The sequence below is a fragment of the Octopus bimaculoides genome, chromosome 3, assembly GCF_046866305.1.
Source record: "Octopus bimaculoides isolate indiv1 chromosome 3, ASM4686630v1, whole genome shotgun sequence".
In the NCBI taxonomy this organism is placed as follows: domain Eukaryota; kingdom Metazoa; phylum Mollusca; class Cephalopoda; order Octopoda; family Octopodidae; genus Octopus; species Octopus bimaculoides.
The window spans coordinates 141,318,850-141,345,634 of NC_142930.1; the positions used below are offsets into that span (position 1 = coordinate 141,318,850).

The window sequence follows — 26,785 nt, forward strand, 5'->3', positions numbered from 1 at the left end:
CAACTGGTATTTATTTTTTGACCCTGAAAGGATGAAAGGTAAAGTAGACTTTGGTAGAATTTGAATTTTAGACTGTAAAGACCGACAAAATGCTGGTAAGCATTTTGCCCAGTGTTTACAATTCTGATAGCTTGCTGTCTTTGTCTATGTGTAAATATTAAATGTTTACATCAGTCCCAAATGTACAGCATCTTAAGCAAGTGTCTTCTACTATAGCCCTGGGCTGACCAGTGTGAATTTAGTTGGAAATTGTGCAGAAGTCTATTGCAAATGTTATGCATGTGAACACACATGTATGTACATTGATCATTGGCATACAAAAGCTTACATGAACAGCTTATATTGAATCCTTGTGTTATGGCCTTAAAAGGGGCTTGATGGACACTTAGCTCTAAGCTAAAATTTTTTCACTGATCTCATTGCCAACTCTCACCTTGCTAACAATATCTCCATACAAGGCTTGCACCTCTCCCACAAGCCATTCCTCTATATCTAGATTTCTTAGGGAACACCAGACCATAGAACATGGAATGTAAATAAATGCTTGGTACAGATTCCTCATAATGATTATTATTAGGGCGGTGAGTTGGCAGAGTTGTTTGCATGCTTAGCAGTATTTCATTCATCTGAGTGTTCTAAGTTAAAATTCTGTTTAGGTTGACTTTGCCATTTATCCTTTTGGGATCTATTAAATAAGTACCAGTTGAATTCTAAGGTCAATGTAATCCACTTACCCACTCCCCTGAACTTGCTAACTTTGTGCCAAAATTTGAAACTTTTTTGGCAGTGAGCTAGCGGAATGGTTAGAGCATCAGAAAAAGTGCTTTGCAGTATTTCTTTTGGTTCTTTCATTCTGTGTTCAAATCTAGCCAAGGTCAACTTTGCCTTTCATCCTTCCAGGATCAATAAAATAAATCACCAGTCAAGTATCAAGATTGGTGGTATTATCACCTCTCCTTGAAACTGTTGCCATTAGGCATAGGAATGGTTGTGTGGTAAGTAGCTTGCTTACCAACCACATGGTTCTGGGTTCAGTCCCACTGCATGGCACCTTGGGCAAGTGTCTTCTACTATAACCTCAGGCCAACCAAAGCCTTGTGAGTGGATTTGGTAGATGGAAACTGAAAGAAGCCCGTCATATAAATATATATATATATATATATATATATATATATTTATATATATGTGTGTGTGTGTGTATATATGTTTGTGTGTCTGTGTTTGTCCCCCCTAACATCACTTGACAACCGATGCTGGTGTGTTTATGTCCCTGTAACCTAGCAGTTTGGCAAAAGAGACCGATAGAATAAGTACCAGGCTTACAAAGAATAAGTCTTGGGGTCGATTTGCTTGACTAAAGGCAGTGCTCCAGCATGGCCACAGTCAAATGACTGAAACAAGTAAAAGAGTACCAAAACTGAAAGAAAGAATTATTGTTATTATCATTATTATAAAGGTGGCTAGCTGATAGAATTGTTAGCATGCTGGGCAAAATGCTTAATGACATTTCGTCTGTCTTTATGTTCTGAGTTCAACTTTGCTTTTTATCCTTTCAGGGTCAATGAAATAAGTACAAGTTGAGCACTAAATTTTGTACTGAAAATTGAAATCATCATCATCATCATCATCATCATCATCATCATCATCATTATCATTATTATTATTATTATTATTATTATTGTTGTTATTATTATTATTAAAGGTGGAGGCACAATGGCCCAGTGGTTAGGGCAGCGGACTTGCGGTCAGAAGATCGCGGTTTCAATTCCCAGCCCGGGTGTTATGTGTGTTTATTGAGTGAAAACACTTAAAGCTCCACGAGGCTCCGGCAGGGGGTGGTGGCGACCCACTGTACTCTTTTGCCCCCAACTTTCTCTCCCTCTTTCTTCTTTTGTTTCTTGAGTAAAGCTGCGATGGACTGGCGTTCCGTCCAGCTGGCAGGGAACACATATGCCATAGAAACCAGAAAACCGGGCCCATGAGCCTGGCTAAGCTTTAAAAGGGTGCATAAATATAAATAAAAATTATTATTAAGGCAGTGAGCTGACTGAATTGTTAGCATGCCAGACAAAATGCTTAGAGGCATTTCATCTGTCTTTGTTAATTCCACTGAAGTCGACTTTGCCTTTCATCTTTTAGGGTGAATGAAATAAGTACCTGTTACACACTAGAGTTGATGTAATCAACTAGTTCTCTCCCCACCAAATTTTAGGTCTTGTACCTATAGTAGAAAGTATCATTATTATTATTATTATTACTATTACACAAAGGCAGTGAGCTGGCAGAATTGTTAGCACGCTTGGCAAACTACTTAGTGGTATTTCGTCTGCTGCTACACTCTGAGGTTGACTTTGCCTTTCATCCTTTTGGGGTTGATAAATTAAGTACCAGTGAAACACTGGGGATGATGTAATCAACTTTTCCCGTCCCACAAAATTTCAGGCCTTGTGCCTATAATAGAAAGGATTATTATTATTACACAAGCATGTCAGCTGAAATTTGTAGAGAAGACAAAATAAGCACTTCAGTTTGTATTTCTTTTACCTGTTTTCTTAGCAGAAATTGCAAACAAGAATTGAAACTAAGTTAAGGCTTTGTTTATTCATCACATACCGCTAACAATAGAATCCATAATCACAATAGTTATTTTACATTCATTAGGAAGACTTCATCAACAAGGAAGAAAATTAAGTGGAAAATAAGGGACAAATAAAAACAATTTATATGTATATAATTAATAGAGAATATATATATATATATAGGGAGAATATTGTTCCTTTTCCCATTCTGATACTCACGCACATATATTAAGAATATATGGAAGATAACTCACAAAGTAATAAGCTGAACAAAGGAATATCAGTAATGTAGCTATTATATAAGATTTGTAATAACAATAGGTGGCAAATTAATAACAACACAAATTAAAAACAAACACACTGCTATCACTGTAAATACCACCACCACTTCTACTACTAAATAAACATACTATTGCCCATATGAATAACTCTTATGATCTCTATTTAAACAAGATCTAAGCCTAATATCCTGTTTTTGTTTTACAGCCAAATCCCACATTAGTGGGAAATATGATTATAGAATAACATAAAACCATAAAAATACTCAAAAATATTCAGTGAAAACCTCATCTTTGGAGAGGCTTTCATTTGTTTCAGTCATTGGACTGCAGCCAGATTTGGGCACTGCCTTGAAATATTTAGTCAACCAGATTGATTTTAGTACCTATTTTCAACTTTGATATGTATTTATCATTCTATTTATTCTAAACCACCAAGATTTAGAGATATGAACAAACCAACAAGTTATAAGGATGAGAGATAAGCATAAAAATGTACATACATGTGTGTTCACATGCATAACATTTGCAATAGACTTCTGCACAATTTCCAACTAAATTCACATTGGTCAGCCCAGGGCTATAGTAGAAGACACTTGCTTAAGATGTTGTACATTTGGGACTGATGTAAATATTTAATATTTACAAATAGACAAAGGCAGCAAGCTATCAGAATTGTAAACACACTGGGCAAAATGCTTACCAGCATTTTGTCTGTCTTTACAGTCTGTATTCAAATTCCACCAAAGTCGACTTTACCTTTCATCCTTTCAGGGTCAAAAAGTAAATACCAGTTGGGTACTGGGGTTGATGTAATCAACATCCCCTCTACAAAAAATTGCTGGTGCTGTAACAAAATTTAAAACCACCAGTATTTACATGTAGATTGCTCCTTGGCTCATTTGATCTCCAATATTCATTATCAGGTCTCTTATACCTAGAGATTCACATAGTTTAACAAAGGATTCAATCTAGGAACTTTTTGGTTTTAGTAGAGTCCTTGGCATACAGGATAAGCATATTATCATCCTTACTTTAAGCCTTTAGCATTTAAGCCTGCCATATCCAGCCAAAATATTCTACCTGCTGTATGTTCAAACTGGCCAGAGCAAGCCTTTCACATCTACCCAACAATTTCATTCTAAAAATAAACAATCACATCATTGAAATATCAAAGGTACATGATAATGCATGATTAATTTAAAGCAGTATGAATAAATAAGCATTAAATTTGACAGGATAATCTGGATGCTAAAGGGTTAAAGTATGTGTTCTTAGTTCAAATACAGTGAGGTTCCATATTTACATCTAGGAATAAGACATTTGATGATGATTTCAAGTCAAATCAGTTAGAATGCAGTGAAGATGTAAATGTTAAAAAACTATATTTCTGTTTTCAAAGATGAGGTTAATAGTCGGAAAAAGGATTAAATATTAACAACCGTTTTCATCTCCAAAGATAAGTTTACTAGTCTGAAAAAAAAAAGTAAAAGAAAGATAATCTTGTTAGAACTTTCCTTAGATATTTAGATTATTTAAATTCAGTAAAGTTTTCTTTGTAACTTTCTGCTTTTTTTTTTTGTTTTTATTACAGCCCCAGCCTATGATGGTAAACATCGAGTAATACCAAATCATTGGAGTTATCCTGACAACATGCTGTCCCAGCCAGTAGAAATGGATACTGGACAATCGATGGGAAAGGTACAGGATACTGATTGTATCGTAGACCTTTCTCAATGTACGCCTGCATACGATGACGAAGAGTTGATGAGTAACTTTTCTGATGAGACAAGGGTGAGATACTTACGGATTCCTCATGTGGATGCTATTGCCTTTATTCCACTTGTGGCTCTGTTGTGCTCATCACATTTACCAAAATATAATGATCCTTGTCTTCTATACCTGCAAAGCTAAAGGTTCACTATCCTCAGCACAAATCTAAATGGATTATCTATCACACATGCACTATGTTATATTTGTTCCAATATTCTGGTGCACAGTTTTACTTTATCTCTTTCTATATAGTCTCTATGATGTTTTTATATGACCTCAATTAGCATGAATATTCTTTATATCTAATCAATGCTAGCATAGGAGAGCTAGTATAAAAGCTGTACTTAGTTTTGTTGTTGATTTTCTTCTGGGATAGCCCCTTTCTCCAACAACCTTTTCCCTGATAAGTAGTACTAATTTACTAATATATGTGATATGGAAGCAATATTTTAAACACAAAGAGTTACATGTGTATTATTTCTTTTAACAATATGTATCTATATATTTCAGACTATTACAACAGTCTGAATTCAGCAAGCTATTACAGTCATTTCTGATGTTCCTATTTGAATAATAGCAGTTAAGTAACTAACTGCAAAATTCTAATCCATAAAAAATTCAAATTTTGGTCCATCATCAATTAGTTGTGATTGAGATTAGCATTAGCAAGACTGATTTTTCACCCCCCCCTATTCTCCTCTCCTCTGCTTTTAAATTACTCTATGCCATTTTCACAAGTCTCTCCTTTCTCACTCTTTATCTATTTCCTGACTGTTCTATTTTATATGCCATTAGTTTGTATGTTTGCCTACTTATATTTCTTCTCTTATTTAACTTCAGTTTTCTTCTGTTCCTTTGCTTTCACACTCCTACCTTATTATTATTCAACTCACATGTTATCAAATTAAAATTCTTTCACATGTATGAAGCCCTTTTTTTTTTTTAACTCCAGACGACCTTGCAGGGCAAACAAAAAAATTATCACTTTCACTTTACATTTAATTGATTGGCATTCAGAAGCGCATATTTGCATTAAACACTAACTTTAATCATTTAAAGTCCAAAGTAGTGGTTCTTAACACAGTGGGAGTATGTGCATATAAAAGACATTTTTCTAGCATTTTACTTAGTCATTGTTGTAGTATAGTTCCAGGTCATTTCTGATCACGCAGATCTATAGCATGCAGCTAGCCTGCTGAGCAATTAAATACAACTCACAAATCCATTATTCTAGATGTTTCTGTGAGCTGAAGTTATATTGTTCAACTAACATTCAAACAGTCGCAGTAACATCTTTTCTTTGAATAATATTTTGGACTACATCTATATACACTTTACTCTCTCTCTCTTTTACTCTTTTACTTGTTTCAGTCATTTGACTGTGGCCATGCTGGAGCACCGCTTTTAGTCGAGCAAATCGACCCCAGGACTTATTCTTTGTGAGCCTAGTACTTATTCTATCGGTCTCTTTTGCCAACCTGCTAGATTACAGGGACATAAACACACCAGTATCGGTTGTCAAGCGATGTTTGGGGACAAACACAGACACACAAACACACATATATGTATACATATACATATATACGACAGGCTTCCTTCAGTTTCCGTCTACCAAATCCACTCACAAGGGTTTGGTCGGCCCAAGGCTATAGTAGAAGACACTCGCCCAAGGTGTCACGCAGTTGGTAAGCAAGCTACTTACCACACAGCCACTCCTGTGCCTATGTTGCTATATATGTTGATTTATGTTCATATATCTTAGAAATAAGACAGTAAAATTTGAAAGGAAATTGGCTATTAATTATAGCAGGTATAATGAATGTGTAGAATGTAATCCATTGGCTTGGGTCTCTTCAAGCAGACCTCTAGTCAAAGTCATTCCAGCCATGACCATCTCATCGCTTTAGAGAAATATAGGATTACATTATCTAATGTAACTTGCCCTGAGATAAAAAGTGTAATTGGGGGAGATTTTGCTGGTATTTCTGCAGATAAAGATACAATGAAGAAGCTGCATCATTGGTTGATTGTCATTATTATTATTATTATTATTATTATTATTATTATTATTATTATTATTATTATTGTTGTTGTTATTATTGTTATTATTAAGGTGGCAAGTTGGCAGAATCTTTAGCACACTGGACGAAATGCTTAGTGGTATTTTGCCTGTCACTATGTTCTGAGTTCAAATTCCACCAAGTTGACTTTGTCTTTCATCCATTTGGGGGTCGATAAAATTAAGTACCAGTTAAACACTAGGGTTGATGTAATTGACTAATCCTCTCCTCCAAAATTTCAGGCCTCATGCCTTTAGTAGAAAGGATTATTATTATTATTTTTGTTTTTTAGCCCCTTCTCAATCTTGATCAAGCAAACAAATGATGAAAAGCATTTTATCTATGATTACCCTTTATTTCCAAGGGTGTGTAGGACCACATTAAGTAAAACATCTTATCTCAGTAAAAGACAAGAGAGTCTGATTTGAAGATTTAACTGCTATTTTTAGATTGGTGAGTAACCATTGTTAGGGTTCCCTTGCTTACCTATCTATTGCCTCATGCACAAAATGTTAAAAGAATATTGTCAATAAAAATCAATTTAGATACTGTTTCATTCATATATGAGAGAGAACCACTGATCTGTAGACCTCTGTGTACACTGTTTTTTTGTATGGATATCTGTTACATCACCATTAGGCTTTGTTTGTTACTTACAAATTATAAATCAATTAACTAAATTAAGAACTTTACTCCTATACGTCAGTTTTTATATGCAAGTATTGGTTTGCAGTTCTCTTGTGACAACACATGACGTAACGGCTAGAATGTTCAGCTCATGATTGTAAGGCCGCATGTTCAATTCTTGAACCAGATGACACGTGTCCTTGTTCTTGAACAAAGTACTCCATTTTCTTTTCCTTTTGGTACTCCAGACTGCTTAGCTGTAAATGAACACCAGCTTGGTGCTAATGTGGATCGCTGTCTCCTGTTGTCAAATACTAGGTGTGCTAGTGGAAATTCAGAATAGAGAAGAGGAATTGAGGAAACTTGGGATTGCACGGGAAGGAATATAACCTGGGATTTTGAACCTTTGCTCTGGCATCATGTCATAGAACTTTACTGAAATGCTATTAATGGTATAAGATGTTTTAGTGTAACTCAGTATTTACAACAAATGAAAATGTTGGAGTAAAGATTGTTTGCCAACATAACATGGCAGTCTCGGTTTAGGATGAATGTTGCTGTAATTTAACCCCAGGAGACATCGTCTCCAGCTGGCTATATGACACAATCCGTGTCCTTATATTTTCGAACAAAGGAATCTAGCACCCCTACTCAGCTCAAAACAATATCTGTGTATTGTGATTTCCGAGTTACACAGATATTGTTCTGAGTTGAGTTGGGGTGCTGGATTCCCTTGTTTGAAAATATAAGGACACAGATTGTGTCATATAGCCAGCTGGAAATGATGTCTCCTGGGGCTAAATTACAGCAACATTCATCCTTAACCAGGACTGCCATGTTATGTTGGCAAACAATCTTTACTCCAAAGTACTGTTTCTGAATATCTCTTGTGAGATTTAAGAATAGTAATTTCCAAATGAAAATATTCTTAAATGTTTGTCAATATCTACCTCTTTATTTCTCTCCTAACATGCCTTCTTAAGTATATATGCTGCTTCAACTTCCTACTGCTAACTATATTATGAAGCACATTGCTATATATGTCCACTTGAAATGCCACAACTAATTCAAAGCTTTTGCTGCTTGCTATGCCATCACTATATACTTCTAGTAATATAATCTTTAGTTAATACCTTCTTGCATACCACTGTCACCGACTATAGCAATCACCGTAAAAAAAAAAAAAAAAGGCAACAACATTTGAAAGTTTTATCTACTACTCCTTACTCCTATCTCTAGCTGCTACATCATATCCATCATATCTATAATGTTGTTTGATTTGCTAGATATAGCAGCCAAATCACTTGCTACTTTTTTCATAAATGGACACATCAGATATAAATGTCGGGATGTGCCATTTCAGGAGAAAAGACATGATAGTCATGACTGAAATTGTCTCTGATGGTACATTTGTTCTACCAAGTTGTTCTGGGTGGGGAGGCCAAACACCATTAAAACCCCATATTTATCTCTAATCTCTAACTGTGACATAACGTACAACACCTCCTTGCAAGCAGACATCTGTTTGCCTCTAACATATGATTCTCACTGCCAGTAGCTTTCACAGCTATTCACAACTTCTGACCACGTATTGCATTACATATAATTTCAATTCTAAAATACCAATTCAGGCACATATTCCTAACCACTAACACCCCCACCACACTATCTTCACCAGCATCTCCACTAATTCGTATGGCTAACCACTTTTAATATCACTTCAAACATCTGTCTCCCGCCCACATCACTTCTAACACTTCCCTCTGACTATTTCAACTAATCCTATAAAAAGATATATATCTTGCTGACTTTGATGTTTTAAATGAATCTTCCTATTTTCCATTGCAGTATGTAAGCTCGCACCATATCCAGGAAACAGATCGACCAGTGAATGGCAGTAAGTTAATTTATATTATTTTCTGTTTTTACTTTATTGCATTTCAACACTTTCTGCTCTCACGTAAAGCAAGCTTGAACTCTTGATATGTTTGGTAGATTTATCAAAACTTATTCCCATCTTCCAGTTTGCCTATATTAAGGGAGAAATAATTTTCACCTATCACCTACACATAGCATTCAACAATCAAATGTCATTATCTTCACTTCCTTTCTTTTTCTCTTCTATCTTTTTCTACTTCATTTTCTTGTCTCTGAGTTTTTCTTTTAGTATCTAATATACTTCCCCCCTCTCACACAAACACACACATGGGAAAGCATGCTGCTTTAAAGATAATGTGTTTAGCATTGACATTTGGCTTAATTAAGGTAAGTGATTACTGCATGTTTTTGAAAGAATGTATTTATTATCTCCTCTTTATTTCTATTTCTAATCAAAGTATATCCCAACCTTAATTTTCATTACTAAACCTTCTGTTCACTCTTTACTTCAAATTTTATGTCCCTCCCTCTATGAAACAGACAATTTTCTTCAATAGCATTTCTTAGTAAATACAATGTGTTTCTCAAGCAGTGTGCTTTTCTCCCACAAACTCTCATACTGCTTATATGTTTCTCCTCTCCTAATCCTCTCTCTCTCTCTGTTTTAAGTCAATTTATAGCTTCAGTATCTTACACTTTTTTCTGTTCCCTTCCACTTCCCCAAACTTGTGCTGTAAAGTCAGAAGGAAGTCTAGATAGACAGCAAACTATTTTAAATTGTGAACAATATATTTTAGTTGTTAACCACAAGTTAGTCCTGACTGCACAGACATATGACAAAAGATGTTCCAGCTCTAAACACCCAGTCTTTTTATATATTAGGGATTAATGTACCCATCTGTTAAACAAGGTAGAGTAGTCATGTTTAGCATACTTTTATCAGAGCTAACTTGGACCTAAACAACAATTGTTAAAAGAGCCTGTATGTGGTAGGTTCATGTACAAGAATTTTGGCTTCTTTTTCTAACATTTGAAAGAATCATTGAGAGACTTGCATTTATGCTTGCCAGAATGAGCTCGCACAAACTGCTGTGTGTGTCTGCATAAATTTGTGTATTTTTATCTCACTCTAAATTTATGTATATATACACACTCACACCCACACACAAGCATGCACATGCACAAATGTGCACACACATACACATATTGATGTTTCTGTGTGAGATTTGAGGGATATCTGACTATTGTTTCTAGCAGGTCAGCCTACCATGTTGAAGTTGGTTTTGTTGCAAAAGTAACTCTGATACAGAAAACTTATGAAATACTATTTCAAACATAACTATACCATTTTTTGTTTGCCTGGGACTACAGCAACCAATGTCATCTTTATTTTAAAACTGTAGGTTGTATAATTTGAGTGAGTTTGGTTACCATTCCTAACAGTTCAAACAACAATTCAGAAGTCCTGCCATTGGTTACCACATAAGGGCTCACTTAGTTGCCATTTAGCCTCAGGTTAGGTTTGATTCAGTGAATCTATGTTAAAAAATGTTCCACCTGTAATCATATTATCTCACTTGATAAATATATGCTGATACACAATTAGGGAGCAGTAGTGTTTGACATGCAAAACAGTTGGCTGTTATTTTGTAGCAATGCCCCATCCCCTTTCAAAAGATCTTGTCTTGCAAGTTACTTGGTGAACCTGTCAGTGATGGTGTCATGTGAAAAGCATCCAGTCCACACCGTAAAGTGGTTGACATTTGGAAGGGCATCCAGCTGCTAAAACTATGCCAAAGCTTGCCTGTGTTGGTTCCACATTTAAAACATTCAGCCCACTCAGCTGGGTGGTTGGTGTTAGGAAGAGCATCCAGTTGTAAAAACAGACACAGATGTCTGGCTAGCTCTTGTCAAATCAAACCGTCCAACCCATGCCTGCATAGAAGGCAGACATTAAACGATGATAAGGATGATATTGATTGGGAAAATACTTAGCAGCATTTCTTCTGGCACTTTACGAAGTCAAGTTTGCCTTTCACCCTTTTTGGCTCGATAGAACTAAAAACTAGTTGTGCATTGGGGCTGATGTAATCAACTTTTGCCCTCTCTTAAAAACTGCTGCCCTTGTGCAAAGAAATTTGAAACATTATATGAATCCATATTCGTGAAGATAAAAGCATAAAATGATGACACACACATACATACATGTACATGTATATCTTTGTAAAGATATCTAAGACTCAGGGTTATACTGTAGGTTTACTCTGTTCTGATGGGTGCAGGGAATGGTCGATGGGGTGACTGTAGCTTTGCTTTCCTTAGTAGCAGCAATTTCTTTTGATTTCAAATTTGAAATCAAACACCAGTGTGAATATACTGGTTTTGTGTGCGTGTGTATTGGATTGGATTGGATTTCCTATATTCAGTCTGCTGCAGGATGAACATCTTGTCATGTCCTTTCTGCCAACCATGGTCTGGTGTGGCGGCTGTGAATTTGAGCTTGACATCACACTGGTTTGATGAGCCTACTTTGCCACACTGGTATAACGTGGCTTGGCAGAGGGCTACAGTTTTCATACACTTATCCAGGAGTAGTTAAATCGATTACATGTGTGCACATAATGTGTGTGTGTGTGCCATTTTGTCTCATTTTTCCCCCTTTTGCACTCTGTAGCTATTACGATGTATTGCTGGTATTGTTTAGCTCCAGATTATTCATTCTTGAGCAAATTTATGATCAAAAGCATTTCAACCATGGCCATTCCATCTGTTTTAGGACTACATTATCTAATGTGTCCTTTTCTTATTCAAAACAGTAATGTGTGATTTGAGGAGATATGGCTATATCTTGTGGGTTGAGTGACCTTGAAGAGTCTCACTCATGCTGTAATAGTAGGCATTCAGAGTAGTGTACTCACTTCTATATTTAAAAAAAAAGTTACTCTGTATTAAGTACTTCTGATCTCTTCTGACCAAACCCTGCTAAGTTTGACTTCACTTACCATTCCTTTGCAATGATGTTACTGTTGTTGTTCATATTGCTTAATCCCAGATCAATACTGAGGTATTCCAACCACGGTGACCATGCCATGATTTCTTTTATATCAAGGGCTAAATTATTTGATGCATACTTCTTCATTTACAACTGTAGGATACAATTCGTGGGTAATTTCATTGCTATTTCTAGTCAAGAAAGCAACTACATAGGCGCTTCCATCACTGACTCTGGAGCGTCATTATAATAAGCACCAGGCATGTTCAAGTGGTGTAGGTGGTGGTGGCAGTGAGACATGGGTCAATCAATTGACTTAGTTCTACACCACAAGCTTTTTTTTCATCTTGATCTTGTGACAATGTAAAAATCAATACTTTTGAAAGTGAAAGTACAACATATTACTGCTGTCATGTAATAACACTAAAGTAGGCATCTCACAAGTAGAAATCTTCAAAAACCGCTAATGTAATCAGTATGTGAAATAGCTACTGAATCGCTTATTTAGGTTTTGATACTATCTTCTTGAAAAATTATGCCCACAGGCTTTCATAATGTCAATAACAACAGCAATAAGAAAAAGAAGGAGGGATAAGAATGAAGCTTTCATAAAGTTGCTCTCTTACCATGCTAGAAATAACAGCCTTGATGTTATCATCTTGCAAAATTATATCCACAGGCTTTCATAATATCAACAATTAAAGTAGCAACAAGGACAAGGAAAGATTAGAAAAAACTTCTGTACTGCCACTTGCTCATCCTGCTAGAAACAACAGCTTTTATGTTATTGTTTTGTTAATTATGGTCAATCTTTCATAATAACAGTAATAACAGCAGCCAGAGCAACAATAAGTGATTGGAGCAGAACAGGAAATCTCTATACTGAGGGTTGGCCTGCTAGAAAGAGCAGCTAAATTCCTTTAGATATACTCTATTATCTTGAGAAAATGAAAGATATTTTGGACCATGCAGCCTCTGATATACAATTAAGATAGGCTTCTCACAATTAAGATGTCATCATTCATTGACCAACTTAATCAACAAAGATCTGGAGAAAATCAACAACTGACTACTACAGCTTTTATGTGGTTGTTCATCCTGTTAAAAATAACAACTAAATCTCCCTCAAATTATACTCTATCATCTTAAGAAAACGACTTGTGTTTCTTGTTATCTCTTAGGAGGGAAAGCAATATTTGTGATAAATTACAGGACCTCTCAAATTGGTGGGAAGGTGAAGGGAAGGTCATGAACTGAAAATCTGGCCTGTTTAACTTGTTTCAGTCATTTGACTGTGGCCATGCTGGAGCACCGCCTTTAGTCGAGTAAATCGACCCTAGGACTTATTCTTTGTAAGCCTAGCACTTATTCTATCAGTCTCTCTTTTGCCGAACCGCTAAGTTACGGGGATGTAAACACACCAGCATTGGTTGTCAAGTGATGCTGGGGGGGACAAACACAGACACACAAACACCCATATATATACATATACATATATACGACGGGCTTCTTTCAGTTTCCGTCTACCAAATTCACTCACAAGATTTTGGTCGGCCTGAGGCTATAGTAGGAGACACTTGCCCAAGATGCCACGCAGTGGGACTGAACACGGAACTATGTGGTTGGTAAGCAAGCTACTTACCACACAGCCACTCCTGCCCCTGAATATTTGCAATGGAAAAGATTCTGCTAAAGGCACCTAAGATTCTAAGTAGTGGTGTTAAACCCAGTGACTTGTTAAAGACTGCCACCCAAGTAGATCATGACAGCACTTATTCCAAATACCTTGTGGTATTTGGTCTGACATAGTTACAGTTCTACTAATCTCTCATCTTGGATTGGATTTGTAATGTTGTATCGACCCTGAAAGGATGAAAGTGGAAATTGACTTCAATGGAACTTGAATTTGGGGTTCAGAGAATCAGAACAAATACTGCAAAACTTTCTGTCTGACACTCTAATGTCTCTGCTAATTCACCAGATACACAATGCTTCCAAAAGAAGAGATGGTCATTCCTAGAATGCTTTTGATTATATACTTATTTAATTAAGTTTGATTCAGGGCTAAGCAGCAACGTCAACAATATCAAATCTTAAAATGGACATTGTGAAGTAGAAGGAGCTCACCCTCTCCCCAATCAAGGAAGCTTCAATAGGATTACATAAACTGCTAGAAATAGCAACTAAATCTCCCTCATATTGCACCTTACCATTTAAAATAAAATAATCAAAGGACACATGTGATAATGTAATCTTAGATAACGTGTATCTTAAATAAAAGATGAGATGGTCGTAAATGGACTGCTTTAGAAAATATATGGGTCCTATGAAACATCTATAAATGTCAAATTTGTAAATGGAATGAAAATGGAAGATGAATGCGCCACCGCTGACTAAAATGATGAAATAACAAGCCAACCAGAGAGCTTCTACATAGTTATTTGATCTGCTAGATAAAACAAACAAAAACATTGAATAGTCATAGCAGAAATGCTTTTGATTCTAGATCTATTCAACCAGAGATGATCGGGAAAGAAACAACAATGATGACTGACATTAACAACTTAAATTGTGAGGCAGTTAAATTACCAGTGCAACCATAAGTTATATAACTGCTCTGTTTTCTAAGAAGCATTCTTCTAACAGTTAAATTATAATACTGTATTTGTGGCTGAATGGTTCAGAATTTCACTTTGCAATCACAATGTCTTGGATTTTCTCCAGCTGTGCAGCATCTTGAGAAAATGTCTTTTATCATATCCAAGAAATCATATGGAAACTTTGGGAAGGAAACTGTATGCAAATGTTTTGATAGATTTTTAGCTCAAACTCAAATGTCTAGCTTTGTCACACTGATTTTCCTCCCTTTGTCCATTTTAAAATTTGATGTTTAACCCTTAATCAAACCTAATGAGATAAACGCATAATCAAAGGTGTTCCAGTCATGGCCCCATCTCTTTTATCTAAAGCATTTTGAGCTACGTTTACATTGACTGATAGGTTTTTTTTCTTTTCTTGCCTCAGGATGATAAGAATATTTTGAGGATGAGTTGGTTATGATATGGTGCACATATCATCATCATCATCGTCATTTAGCATCCATTTTCCATACTGGCATGGTATTGAATGGCTTGACAGACCTGGTAAGGCTGGAGGCCACACCGAATTCCATAGTGTTTATAGTGCTCAAATGTTTGTACTGTACATTAGTTCTCTCTCTCCTCCAAATTGGCATTACCTGTACAGGTGCATAGGGCACCACATGTTAGATGTGGAAATGATTGTAGAGCAACATGAAAGGAATTGTCTTACTCAAAAACACAACACACTGCCCAGTCTGTGAATCTAAACCATAATCTTGCAATACACACACGCACACATGAATATATGTAGTTTCTATAACTTAAACATTGCAATAGTATAAATTATCATCAAATTAGAAATAACTCTGTTACATAGCAACATTATAGTACCACTGTCAATATAACTGTGATGAGTAACATCATTATAATAAGTCTTTGTAAAAAGTCCATAGCAACAGCATTATAATGATATTGAAATACTACCAATGAAAGCAGAATTAAGCTCATTCAGAAAAATAACAAAAAGTGTCATTCAGCGAACTGGAAACATTACAATTTTGACCAATGAGAAAATTGAGAATGGCTCTATGCAGTCACTCTGAACCTGCTAAATATAAGACCTAAATACCCTCATCTCTTATGCTATCATCTTAAATATAGAATCACACATTGAACAAGGTATTCATAAATATATTAAAAAAAAAGTCAGAATGAGCGTTAGCTTAAATGTGCTTGATCACTGGTCTGCTCAATCAGAGCTGATTTGCTCTAAACCAGAACACTGCCACTAACAAGTAAGTTGTTTATACACCCATCTTCATCTTTTGTGCTGGTAGCCTCTCGGAGAAAAAGTAACTGCAATTTCTTGCTGAACAAGCTGTGCAAAATATATGTTTATAATGATCAAGTGTATGTATGGTACATTACCTCACACCCTCCATCAAATCAATGTTGGATGCATCAAATATCGAAGGGATTGTAGGAGTCTAGGACATTTATCCGTCATGGACAATAACTTCCCAAGGAAATTAGTGAGAATTTACAAAAAAACAAAAGATGAAGATGGGTGTATAAACAACAAACAGATGTATTAGTTTAACGCTCGGGAAATGAGAAAGTCTTTCACGTTTCAAGCCTACGCTCTTCGACAGAAAGGAACACAGAAATAAACAGGGAGAGAAAATAGAAAAAGGTGTAGCGGCTAACCCTTGAGGACAACAGATGATGATTTAAAACTTCTTAATATATTGGAGAGGGGGTAATTAACCAAGGAGGGTAATTGTCCTGTGGGGTGGGGGGTAGTTGTTGTCAGTGGGTATTGTCCTACTGTCCCGATATGGATTGCAGAGTAACATGAGAGGAAGTGTTTTGCTTGAGAATACAACACTCTACCCAGACCAGTAATTGAAACCATGAACTCACGATTGTGAGTGCAGCACACTAGCCACTAGGCTATACACCCTCACACTTGCAACCAATAATAGAAGAGGAAGTGAATTCGACAAATAATATAGATAGAATTGCCATGGAATGAAAATAAAGGCAATGCAGTTGTATGCAAAAAGTTGCCAGATCTGTTTGGCTTTAGTTCAAAATAAAACTTGCATTGTTAAAATAATTGCTTCATCATACTGACCAAAAGTGAATTAGTGACAAATGATTCACTGGTTATTCCATCTGCCTTCATTCTTGTTTCCATGGTTCTGCTGAAATACACTGCCTACCATTATCATCATGATCATCATCATCTTTTAATATCTGTTTTCCTTGCTGGCGTGGTTGGAGATATTGCCAGTCTGAGTTATTTTTTTATCGAAAATCTCTGCCCTCATAAACATCACTTACCTATGATTCTACCCTGGATGCCCTTTCTGTCACTGACTATTTTACAGTGTGGTATGTGTGTGTGAGTGTGTGTCCATCTCCTTGTCTAGGCATTGCATAATAGTTATAAACAAGTGTTATTGCCATACAAGCAGTATCATTTGTTTCCAATCTTCCATGAAAACATGTCCAGTCATTTGAAGATAATAATTTGCTTAGAAAGTGAGTGTTGGCAACAGAGAAAGCATCCAATTGTAGAATGTATTAATATATGTGTTGCCCATTGTAATATATTTGGGAAAACTGGGTCATGGAAGATTATGAGTTGCAATGGCAAGAGGTTAGGAGCTGCTGAGCTAAATGATAGGCATCAAAAATAGACATCACCAAGATAGATCTTTTCTCATTTCTGCATTTACTTTGCTTGACATTTAAAACATGGAAATTCAGCACTTATTCAAGTCAACTTGCAAGGATTGAACCAACAGATCTGTAAACAAAGTTGTTCCCTCCATGATCATCCTATAATTTTGTATATCTAGGAATAATCAGAAATATCCACAGTTTTCCATTGGACAATCTCCAATGTGTTTTTCAAAATGTTAGACTGAAATCCGAGAAAGATTTCACTGCTATTTCTAGTAAGTTGAGTGACCATATGTTACTCCTCCCTTGTTGGTTTATATTGGACTGATTCTTTCGAATGGAATAACAATTCTCTTCTGGTAATAAAAACTCTTGAAATTCTCATCATATGATCCATATGAGTACCATGGCAAGAACATTGTTATTTTAACATCCATATGTCATATTCATATATTATTTATTTATTGCTCACAAGGGGCTAAACATATATGAGTAGGTATACATAGGATTGTGTGTGTATATGTCTGTGCATGCTTGTAATGTTATGTATTATATGCTTTCATGTACATAAGCCAGTAGGCAGGAAGGCATATATATATATATATATATATTGACATGTAGGAGATCTATAAAATTTAGATCTACACACATGTGCAGATATGACTGTGTGGTAAGAGGTTTTCTTCCTGACCACATGGTTCTGGGTTCAGTCCCACTGTGTGGCACCTTAGTCAAGTATCCTCTACTGTAGCCTTGTGAATGTATTTGGTGGACAGAAACTTAAGGAAGCCTATCGTGCGCGCGCGTGTGTGTGTGTGTGTGTGTGTGTGTGTGTGTGTGTGTGTATATATATATATATATATATATATATATATATATATATATATGTATGTATGTATTTACATGTGTGTGTCTTTGAGTCTGTCCCTCACCACCACTTGACAGCCATTGTTGGTGTGTTTATGTCCCCTGTAGCCTAGTGGTTTGGCAAAAGAGACTGATAGAATAAGTACAAGGCTAAAAAAAGTTTGTCTTGCAACTCAAGTTTGACAGCATTGTAATCTTCAGGTTAGAACCCTGATGATCATGGTAGCATGAAACTCAAGTTGTGACATGAGCTATCAGTTTCAGTTCCAATAATAAAAGAAAAAAACTGCTGTGAGGTAAGAAGCTTGCTTCCCAACCACATGGTTCTGGATTCAGTCCCACTGTATGGCACCTTCGGCAAATATTTTCTACTATAGCCTCAGGCTGACCAAAGCCTTGTGAGTGGATTTGGTAGACAGAAACTGAAAGAAGCCCATCACATGTAATACATGTGTATATATCTATGTGTGTAGGTCTGTGTTTGTCTCACCATCACCTTTTGACAACCAGTGGTACTGTGTTAACATACTTGTAACTTAGTGGTTCAGCAAAAGAGACCGATAGGATAAGTACTAGGCTTAAGAAATAAGTCCTGGGATCAATTTGTTTAACTAAAATCCTTTAAGGTAGTGCTCCAATATGGCCACAGCCAGATGACTAAAACAAATAAAAGAATTAAAGAATATATTTACACACACACATACATTGGGTTGTCCAGAAAGTTCATGCCAATTTATAGTACCTTACCTTTCGACTCATTTGCCATGAAACCACCTCAATTCTGAGAGGAGGGTATTTTCCAGTTAAAGGAAAGATAGAGACGCATTGTGCAACAAAATGGTTCATATTTGGTTGATTAAAAATGTAATGGCAAGTATTTATTGACCTTTTTCTTTCCTTTAAAAATCGGCACGAACTTTCTGGACAACCAAATACATACATCACATGTATGACTATATAGCCTGTATGAAACTGACATTAAATAATGGTTTCGAATTTTGGCACAAGGCCAGCAATTTTGGGGGAAGGGAGTAAGTCGTTTACATTGACCCCAGTGCTCGACTGGTACTCCAAAAGGATGAAAGGTAAAATTGATCCTGGTAGAGTTTGAACCCATAACATAAAGACAGATGAAACGCTGCTAAGCATTTTGCCTGATGTTGCTAATGGTTCTGCCAATTTGCTTCCTTACATTGACATTAAACAAGAATGATAATTTAGAAATATGTTGCCACACACAAAAATGGCATATGTTTGTGTGGTACAATTAATTGAAAGATGGGATGAGTTCATTTAACATGCCAAGTTCTCAGCTTAACAGCATGGCAACTCAATTTAACAAAATATCAATAATCTTCTATATATCTTCATTCAGTCCAAATGGACAACGAAATGTACAGCTGTAATAGAACTGATAATCTATCACATCATTGAAACCTAATCCTAAAAGAACCGCCTGATGCTGTTTCTAATCAACTGGTCTTGATTTTACAGAAAGTTTGATTTTCAATATCCACTCTACAAAGAAATAAAGCTTCTCTCTGCTTTCTCAATTACTCACAGATTTTTCCTGTTGTTTGGTACATTAAATTATGAGTGAGAGAGGGAGAATGTGAAAAGAGATAGTGACATGTAGGAAGAAGATAAAGACCTTTCTTTGGATATATGATGACAATGTAAATGAAGAGGAGAGAGATAGAGGGACAGAATACATGTGTATGTATGATATAAGCTTATTTATTTGGATATGTAATAAGAATAAATTCTGTAGTCGAGGATAGTACAGTTAATGGTAGGTAGTGCTGAAAGTTGGCATGCGATGAGGAATTTTAAGTTGTTTAGTTTAATATTGATTCGGAACAAATAGAGAGAAGTTATTTTCTTTGTTGAATATAAAGAGGATCGCTAGGGAACCCAATTGATATTGGTAACCACGAAGAGTGTGGTGACAGAAATTACATTTGGAAAACTATTGTGATGTTATTGACACAAATAACAGCGATAGTAAATAGCAATGATAATCATCAGGATCGGGATAATCATAGTGGTGGCAGTGGTGGTGAAAGTGGTGGTTGTGCTGGAGGAGTTGAGTGCCGTTGACAGCTAAGTAACAAAGGTGTTGGAAATAACCCTCTAGTGCAACGGGGAGGATAATTAGGATGATGACAATGTCAAGAGATGAATAATTCATGTCCGTTGTAAAACATTTCAATACAGTAGTAAAATATTTTGATATTATACAGCACTCCAAGAAATGTTGTTGACAGTTACATGGGGCTCTGATGAAACCCCAAGTTGCCAAGGAGTGGCTGTGTGGTAAGTAGCCTGCTTACTAACCACATGGTTCTGGGTTCAGTCCCACTGCGTGGCACCTTGGGCAAGTGTCTTCTACTATAGCCTCGGGCTGACCAAAGCCCTGTGAGTGAATTTGGTAGACGGAAACTGAAAGAAGCCCATCGTATATATGTATATATGTGTCTGTGTGTGTATATGTTTATGTGTCTGTATTTCTCCCCCACCATCGCTTGACAGCTGATGCTGGTGTGTTTACGTCCCCGTAACTTAGCGGTTCGGCAAAAGAGACTGATAGAATAAGTACTAGGCTTACAAAGAATAAGTCCTGGGGTCGATTTGCTCGACTAAAGGTGGTGCTCCAGCATGGCCACAGTCAAAATGACTGAAACAAGTAAAAGAGTAAACTGCATTCAGATAATAATACTAATATTCTTATTTAACATCATCATTTAACGTCCTCTTTTCCATGCTTGCTGGGGTAAATTTTCTATTTTCTTGTTGTCAACCTTCATCTATTTCTAAGCAAGGCATTATATTTCTTATGCACAAGGTGGCAAGCTGACAGAATCATTAGCACACTGGACAAAAGCTTAGCGGCATTTCATCTGTTTTTTTGCATTCTGAGTCCAAATTCTGCTGAGGTTGACTTTGCTGATCATCCTTTTGGGACTGATAAAATAAGTACGAGCTGAGTAATGGGAGTTGATGTAATTGATTTACCTCCTCCTCCCCCCGAAATTGCTGGCCTTGTGCCAAAATTAAAAACCAACATTTCTTAGGCCCAGACATTTTCCCATAGAAGAATGGAAACAAATAAAATAATATGTATGATGATGCTCATTTGCAACCACCACATGATATCAAGGCACATGGACATACAAATACACACACACACACACAGAGTAGAAAATTAAAATAAAAACCTGTATAAATATTTAGTTCCTAGGTACATTAAACCATTGCAGTTATTTAGAACTCAGCATTGTATGTTCCAAGTGCATTTGGATGCCCAGCGGCAATGGATCATCAAGAGAATACTTTAGCGCTCACTTTTACAGAGATCTTATATATCATCATCATCATCATCATTATCATTGTTGTTTAACGTCCGCTTTCCATGCTAGCATGGGTTGGATGATTTGACTGAGGAGTGGCGAACCATATGGCTGCACCAGGCTCCAATCTGATCTGGTAGAGTTTCTACAGCTGGATGCCCTTCCCAACGCCAACTACTCCGGGAGTGTAGTGGGTGCTTTTACATGCTACCAGCATATCTACATATATATATATATATATATATATATATATATTCTGTTGTTTCAGTCATTTGACTAGAGCCATGCTGGAGCACCGTCTTTAGTTGAGCAAATCAACCCCAGAACTTAATCTTTGTAAGCCTAGTACTTATTCTATTGGTCTCTTAGGCTGAACTGCTAAGTTATGGGGACGTAAACACACCAGCATTGTTTGTCAAGCAATGTTGTGGGGACAAACACATACACCCAAACATACACATACGCGTATACACGATGGGCTTCTTTTAGTTTCCATCTACCAAATCCACTCACAAGGCTTTGGTTGGCCCGAGGCTATAGTAGAAGACACTTGCTCAAGGTACCATGCAGTGGGACTGAACCCAGAACCATGTGGTTGGTAAGCAAGTTGCTTACCACACAGCCACTCCTATATATATATATATATGCTGGTGTTTATCTTAATATTCTACTACATATGTTCTGTATGTCATAAGTAATAAGACTGCTAAGTACAGTGGATGTCCAATCTTGATACAGGAAGCTGAATAGATAATGATAATCTACATGGAATTCTAAGTCATTGTAGTCATACATCTAACTACACACAAGACATAGGATGGGCTTCTTTCAGTTTCCATCTGCCAAATCCAGCCGCAAGGCTTTGGTCTGCCCAGAGCCATAGTAGAAGACCCTTGTCCAAGGTGTTGCAAAGTGAGACTGAATCCGAGACCACTAGGCTGGGAAATAAGCTTCTTAATCACATTGCCACACCTTCAACTATTTAGGAGAGGGGTATTAGTTGATTATGTAAATCTCAGTATATGACCAGAACTTTAATTTACTGACCCTGGAAGAATGAAAGACTAAATTGATTTTGTAGAAATTTAAACTCTGAATGTAAAGTATCAAAACTAAATACTGCATGTTGCTTTATTCAAAACTAATATTCCTAGCAATCTACTCGCATTAATTTCTTGCAAAAACCACACAAGGGCCTCACATTTCAAGGTGGCAACTATCAGTTTATATCAATATTTTCTTTTTCATGTGTTGGGTCCAGAGAGAAGGCTAATGCCTATAGACTTTGCAGACCCTCGTAGACCAGTAAAAATTGATGACACAAATGCTCCATTTGAACCTTTGCATGTTAACATGTGTGGGAATGGTATAATCGTAGAAGGAATTCCTGAGTGCTGATGTTCTAGGAACAAAGGACAATGTAGTGATTGATGTGGGCCCAATGATGAGAGGAGAACAGGAATACTTGATTGGAGATGGCATGAGCCTAGTTAAATCTGGGGACCTGGGATCATTATAGTAGCAAGTGAAAAGGCAGAGAGAGCGCAGACAGCATGTGTGTGTGTATCAAAGGCAGGAGCTTATCCTTGAGTGACTCTACACCAGTTAGCTGGATAACCCTTCCCTTAATAAGGTATTTGATGTATGTGTGTGTGTGTGTAGTAGTAGCAGCTATATCATCCATTGTAGACTCACCTGAGCTTTGCTGGGTATCAATAATTATTGAGATGCGAAAGTAGCCACTGATCATGATGAGAAAACTGGCCAGCCATTAGAATGCAGTCTTAGCTGAGTTAAGGATGTGCTTGAACTTGGAAGTTTGAAAGGTAAATAATATTTGATTGGTACTGAACCCAGAATATAAAAGACCATAGCTGAATATTACATGGCATGGTATCCAGTGCTCTAACAATTTTAGCTATCTCCTGCCTTTAATTTTGACACTGAGAACATACTTTCCGTTATTTTATAGTATGTAATCATCCTATAATATTTTTCATAGGTAGAAAGACCAGTTCTTGTTACAACCCCTGATTTCATGTAGGTAATAACAGTCTATTTGGCTCCAGGAAAGCACTGAGAATTTGATGATAGGTCCAGATAAATTCTCAAGCTTCTCTTCACTTTTCCCACTTTGCTTTGTCTCTGACGACACAACTGTATTCACAACCAAATGGAGTCTTATCTTGCTTACCATTACTTTGCACAATTTTATAGCCAAATGTCTGGAAGACGTTACAACAATTGTGCGTGTGTGTGTATGTGTTTTCAGTTGTTTTTAGCCATTTCTGGAATAACATTATGTTTAAAGAAGAGAAGGAAAAAAAATCAATAGCATTAGGAGTACCAGTTATATTGGATAAGATAACAGCACAAACAGCCATGAATTTAATACTACAGACTATTCATACGGCTCACTGGAAGTAATAGATACATTCCATTACTAGACAAAATACTTTATGATAAATGTGGATCTGATGAGAGTATGATTTCTATATAAAAATAAGGAGTGGAAGAAGTTTCAAAAAAACTAACACATCTGTAAGAAACGAGTATCTCTGGGGAAAGGGAGACATTATATGAGGTGTGTGTATGAAGTGTGTTATATATGGGTGTGAATCATGAACAATGATTGATTGTAATGTTAACAAGCCAATGAGCAAATATATTTTTTTTCTCCTGCAAATTATTTTTAAAGTTGGACTACCACATTCACTTACTCAAGTGTGGTATCATATTCCAGTAAACTTCATATCTAGCTGTTTCAATTAGCTACCATATTCTGCACAGATGAGATTCTTGGATTAGCTACTATATTCAGCTGCTCAGATGGGTTACCATATTAAGCTTTTCTAGTTTTAACTAGTAGACATAGTATGATCAAATGGTTAAGAAGTTTACTTCCCAAGCACAAGATCCAGAGTTTAATTTCCAGTATGTAGCACCTATGGCCTTTGGTCAACCCAAGCCTAATGACTGAAATTTCACTGACAGAACCTGTGTGGAAACCCAGAAATTTTACTTATAATTGAAAATGTACAGCCTTATCACACTGCCATGCTGAGTTCACCTAAGAATTACATTAAGAATGCTTGCACCTGCGGAATACTCAGCCATTTATTTATATTTAGAATATCAGATTTCAAACATTTACATTTAATAGCTTGAAATATTCACCACTTCTATAATTTAGCATTTATTTTTCATTTGTTCACAACAGTTCAAGTTTGGTTTCAGCATGAATTATGATACTTAAATTATTTTGGCAATTAACACAAAGTTGAAATGTACTTTTATGATTGGGTTATTTGCTCTTTGTCTGTTAGGTTTTTAATTGACTGTGATTTTGGAAATATGGTTTTTAATATTGAATTGTGGATGTATGAATTTATCATTTAGCAATTTAAATTGTTCATTCAGTACTTGTTTATTGATTTTTTTCATGTCAACAATTCAGTATTGAAATATGACTGGTAATTAATATAGTTACATATATATTTCATGCAGAATTAAATACTTTAATTGCTTTAGTGTTGTGGAATATGATAACTTCCATATCAAATGAAAATCCTATATGAGCATCAGTAATATTAATATGCTAACTTTTTGTTTTTGTATGTACCTGTTGTGTGCGTCACACTTACTTGAAAGAAGTGGCAAAGTGAGAGAGAGGAGGACAGAAAGAAAGAGAGTGAGAGTGAAAGAGACAGTGAGTGGTGACAGCGTTCATTTTGTGTTTTTAAATGTTTATCGCATCGCAAGAGAAGTAGATACATAGATACATATACACATTGTTAAATTAAAACCGGGGGAGAAGAGGGGCACACAGGAAGTGAGAGAGACAGTAGATACATAAATCCAAAGAAAAGTTCATAGATACATAGACACAGCAAATATTGGCTGTCAGTTTCACTTTTCATTACCACATGAGGATAAAATTAACTCACAAATGGCTGAGTACTCCACAGACATGCATAACATCAACGTAGTTCTCAGGGAGATTCAGCCTCACACACAATATGACAAGGCTGGCCCCTTTGAATTACAGCTACAACTCGAGACATATATATATATGAATGTATTTGTGTGTGTGTATAGTTTAGGTTAGTTAAAACATGTTTGCAATAATAAGTGTTGTGTGGTGGAAATAAATGCAGTTACCAAACATTCATTCATAAATCCATTCATTGGAAAAGGTAGAAGAGCGGGGGTAGAAAATGGCAATAATTCAAGTAAAAAATAGCGAACATAAAAGCTTGAAGTGCATGTGCACTAAATTGAATAAAACAAGACAGAAAAGTGAACTGTAAGAAAGAGCCATAAAGTGGGTGCATAAACACATCAAGAGTAGTATGGGCAAATTTTGAGAAACATGGAAATTTTTGAAGGATGCAATGTCTCAAGAGCAAACAACTGATGTGGGTAGTTTATTCCATACTTTGACAATTCTGAACATGAAAATATGCTCCTGAGAGTCAGAAGTATTCTATTGTTTTTATTTTTTTATTATTTTATAAGCATATTCATAAGTGGTAGATATATTGAAATCTAAAAGGTTATAAAAATTGTTTCTAGAAGTAGAGTGGATATTTTTGTGGGCTTCTACAGGGTGTCCACAAGGTCTGGGTACATGGAGTAAATAAAATCATAACAAACAATTAAATATAAGAAATAATAATTTCTTAAAGTATGTGTTAATCCCCATGTGAGTACATGGAGTAAATAAAATCATAACATAAACAATTAAATATAAGAAATAATCATTTCTTAAAGTATGTGTTAATCCCCATGTACCCAGACTTTGTGGACACCCTGTAGAAAGCTGAGCTAATATGAATGTTATTCTTTAATTCTTATACTGAGATCAGTCAATGGACTGTGGTCATGCCAAAATACTGTACTCTAAGGTATAGTTGGTGACATCAAGTCTGTCCTTATTCTGTTGACGGCTGCTTATTTTATCAACCTGAGGAAGATGATAGTAATATATGCCCATTTTGCCTATGAGAAGATATTTAAGACAAAGTGGTGGATTTGGAGAATTGTTATAGCTTTAAAGTATTTATTCTAGCTCTTTATGCTCAGAGTTCACATCTCACTGAGGTCGA

The 26,785-nt window shown here is 36.1% G+C and overlaps 1 protein-coding gene and 1 long non-coding RNA gene across 7 annotated transcripts in view; one reads left to right on the forward strand and one right to left on the reverse strand.

The window, feature by feature from the left end:
- The window catches only part of LOC106876727 (uncharacterized), a 1,066,253-nt gene that overhangs the window by 986,603 nt on the left and 52,865 nt on the right, over window positions 1-26,785 (forward strand). For 3 of the 6 annotated variants that reach the window (XM_052966107.2, XM_052966108.2, XM_089349748.1), the window contains 2 exons: window positions 4,452-4,651; window positions 9,166-9,214. In XM_052966107.2, the coding sequence (XP_052822067.1) occupies window positions 4,452-4,651; window positions 9,166-9,214 (249 nt within the window). The remainder of the gene's footprint in view (window positions 1-4,451; window positions 4,652-9,165; window positions 9,215-26,785) is intronic. The other 3 variants (XM_052966109.2, XM_089349747.1, XM_089349749.1) reach the window with 1 other exon arrangement.
- The window catches only part of LOC128247403 (uncharacterized), a 167,947-nt gene that overhangs the window by 14,916 nt on the left and 126,246 nt on the right, over window positions 1-26,785 (reverse strand). The gene's annotated exons all lie outside the window — the stretch shown is intronic.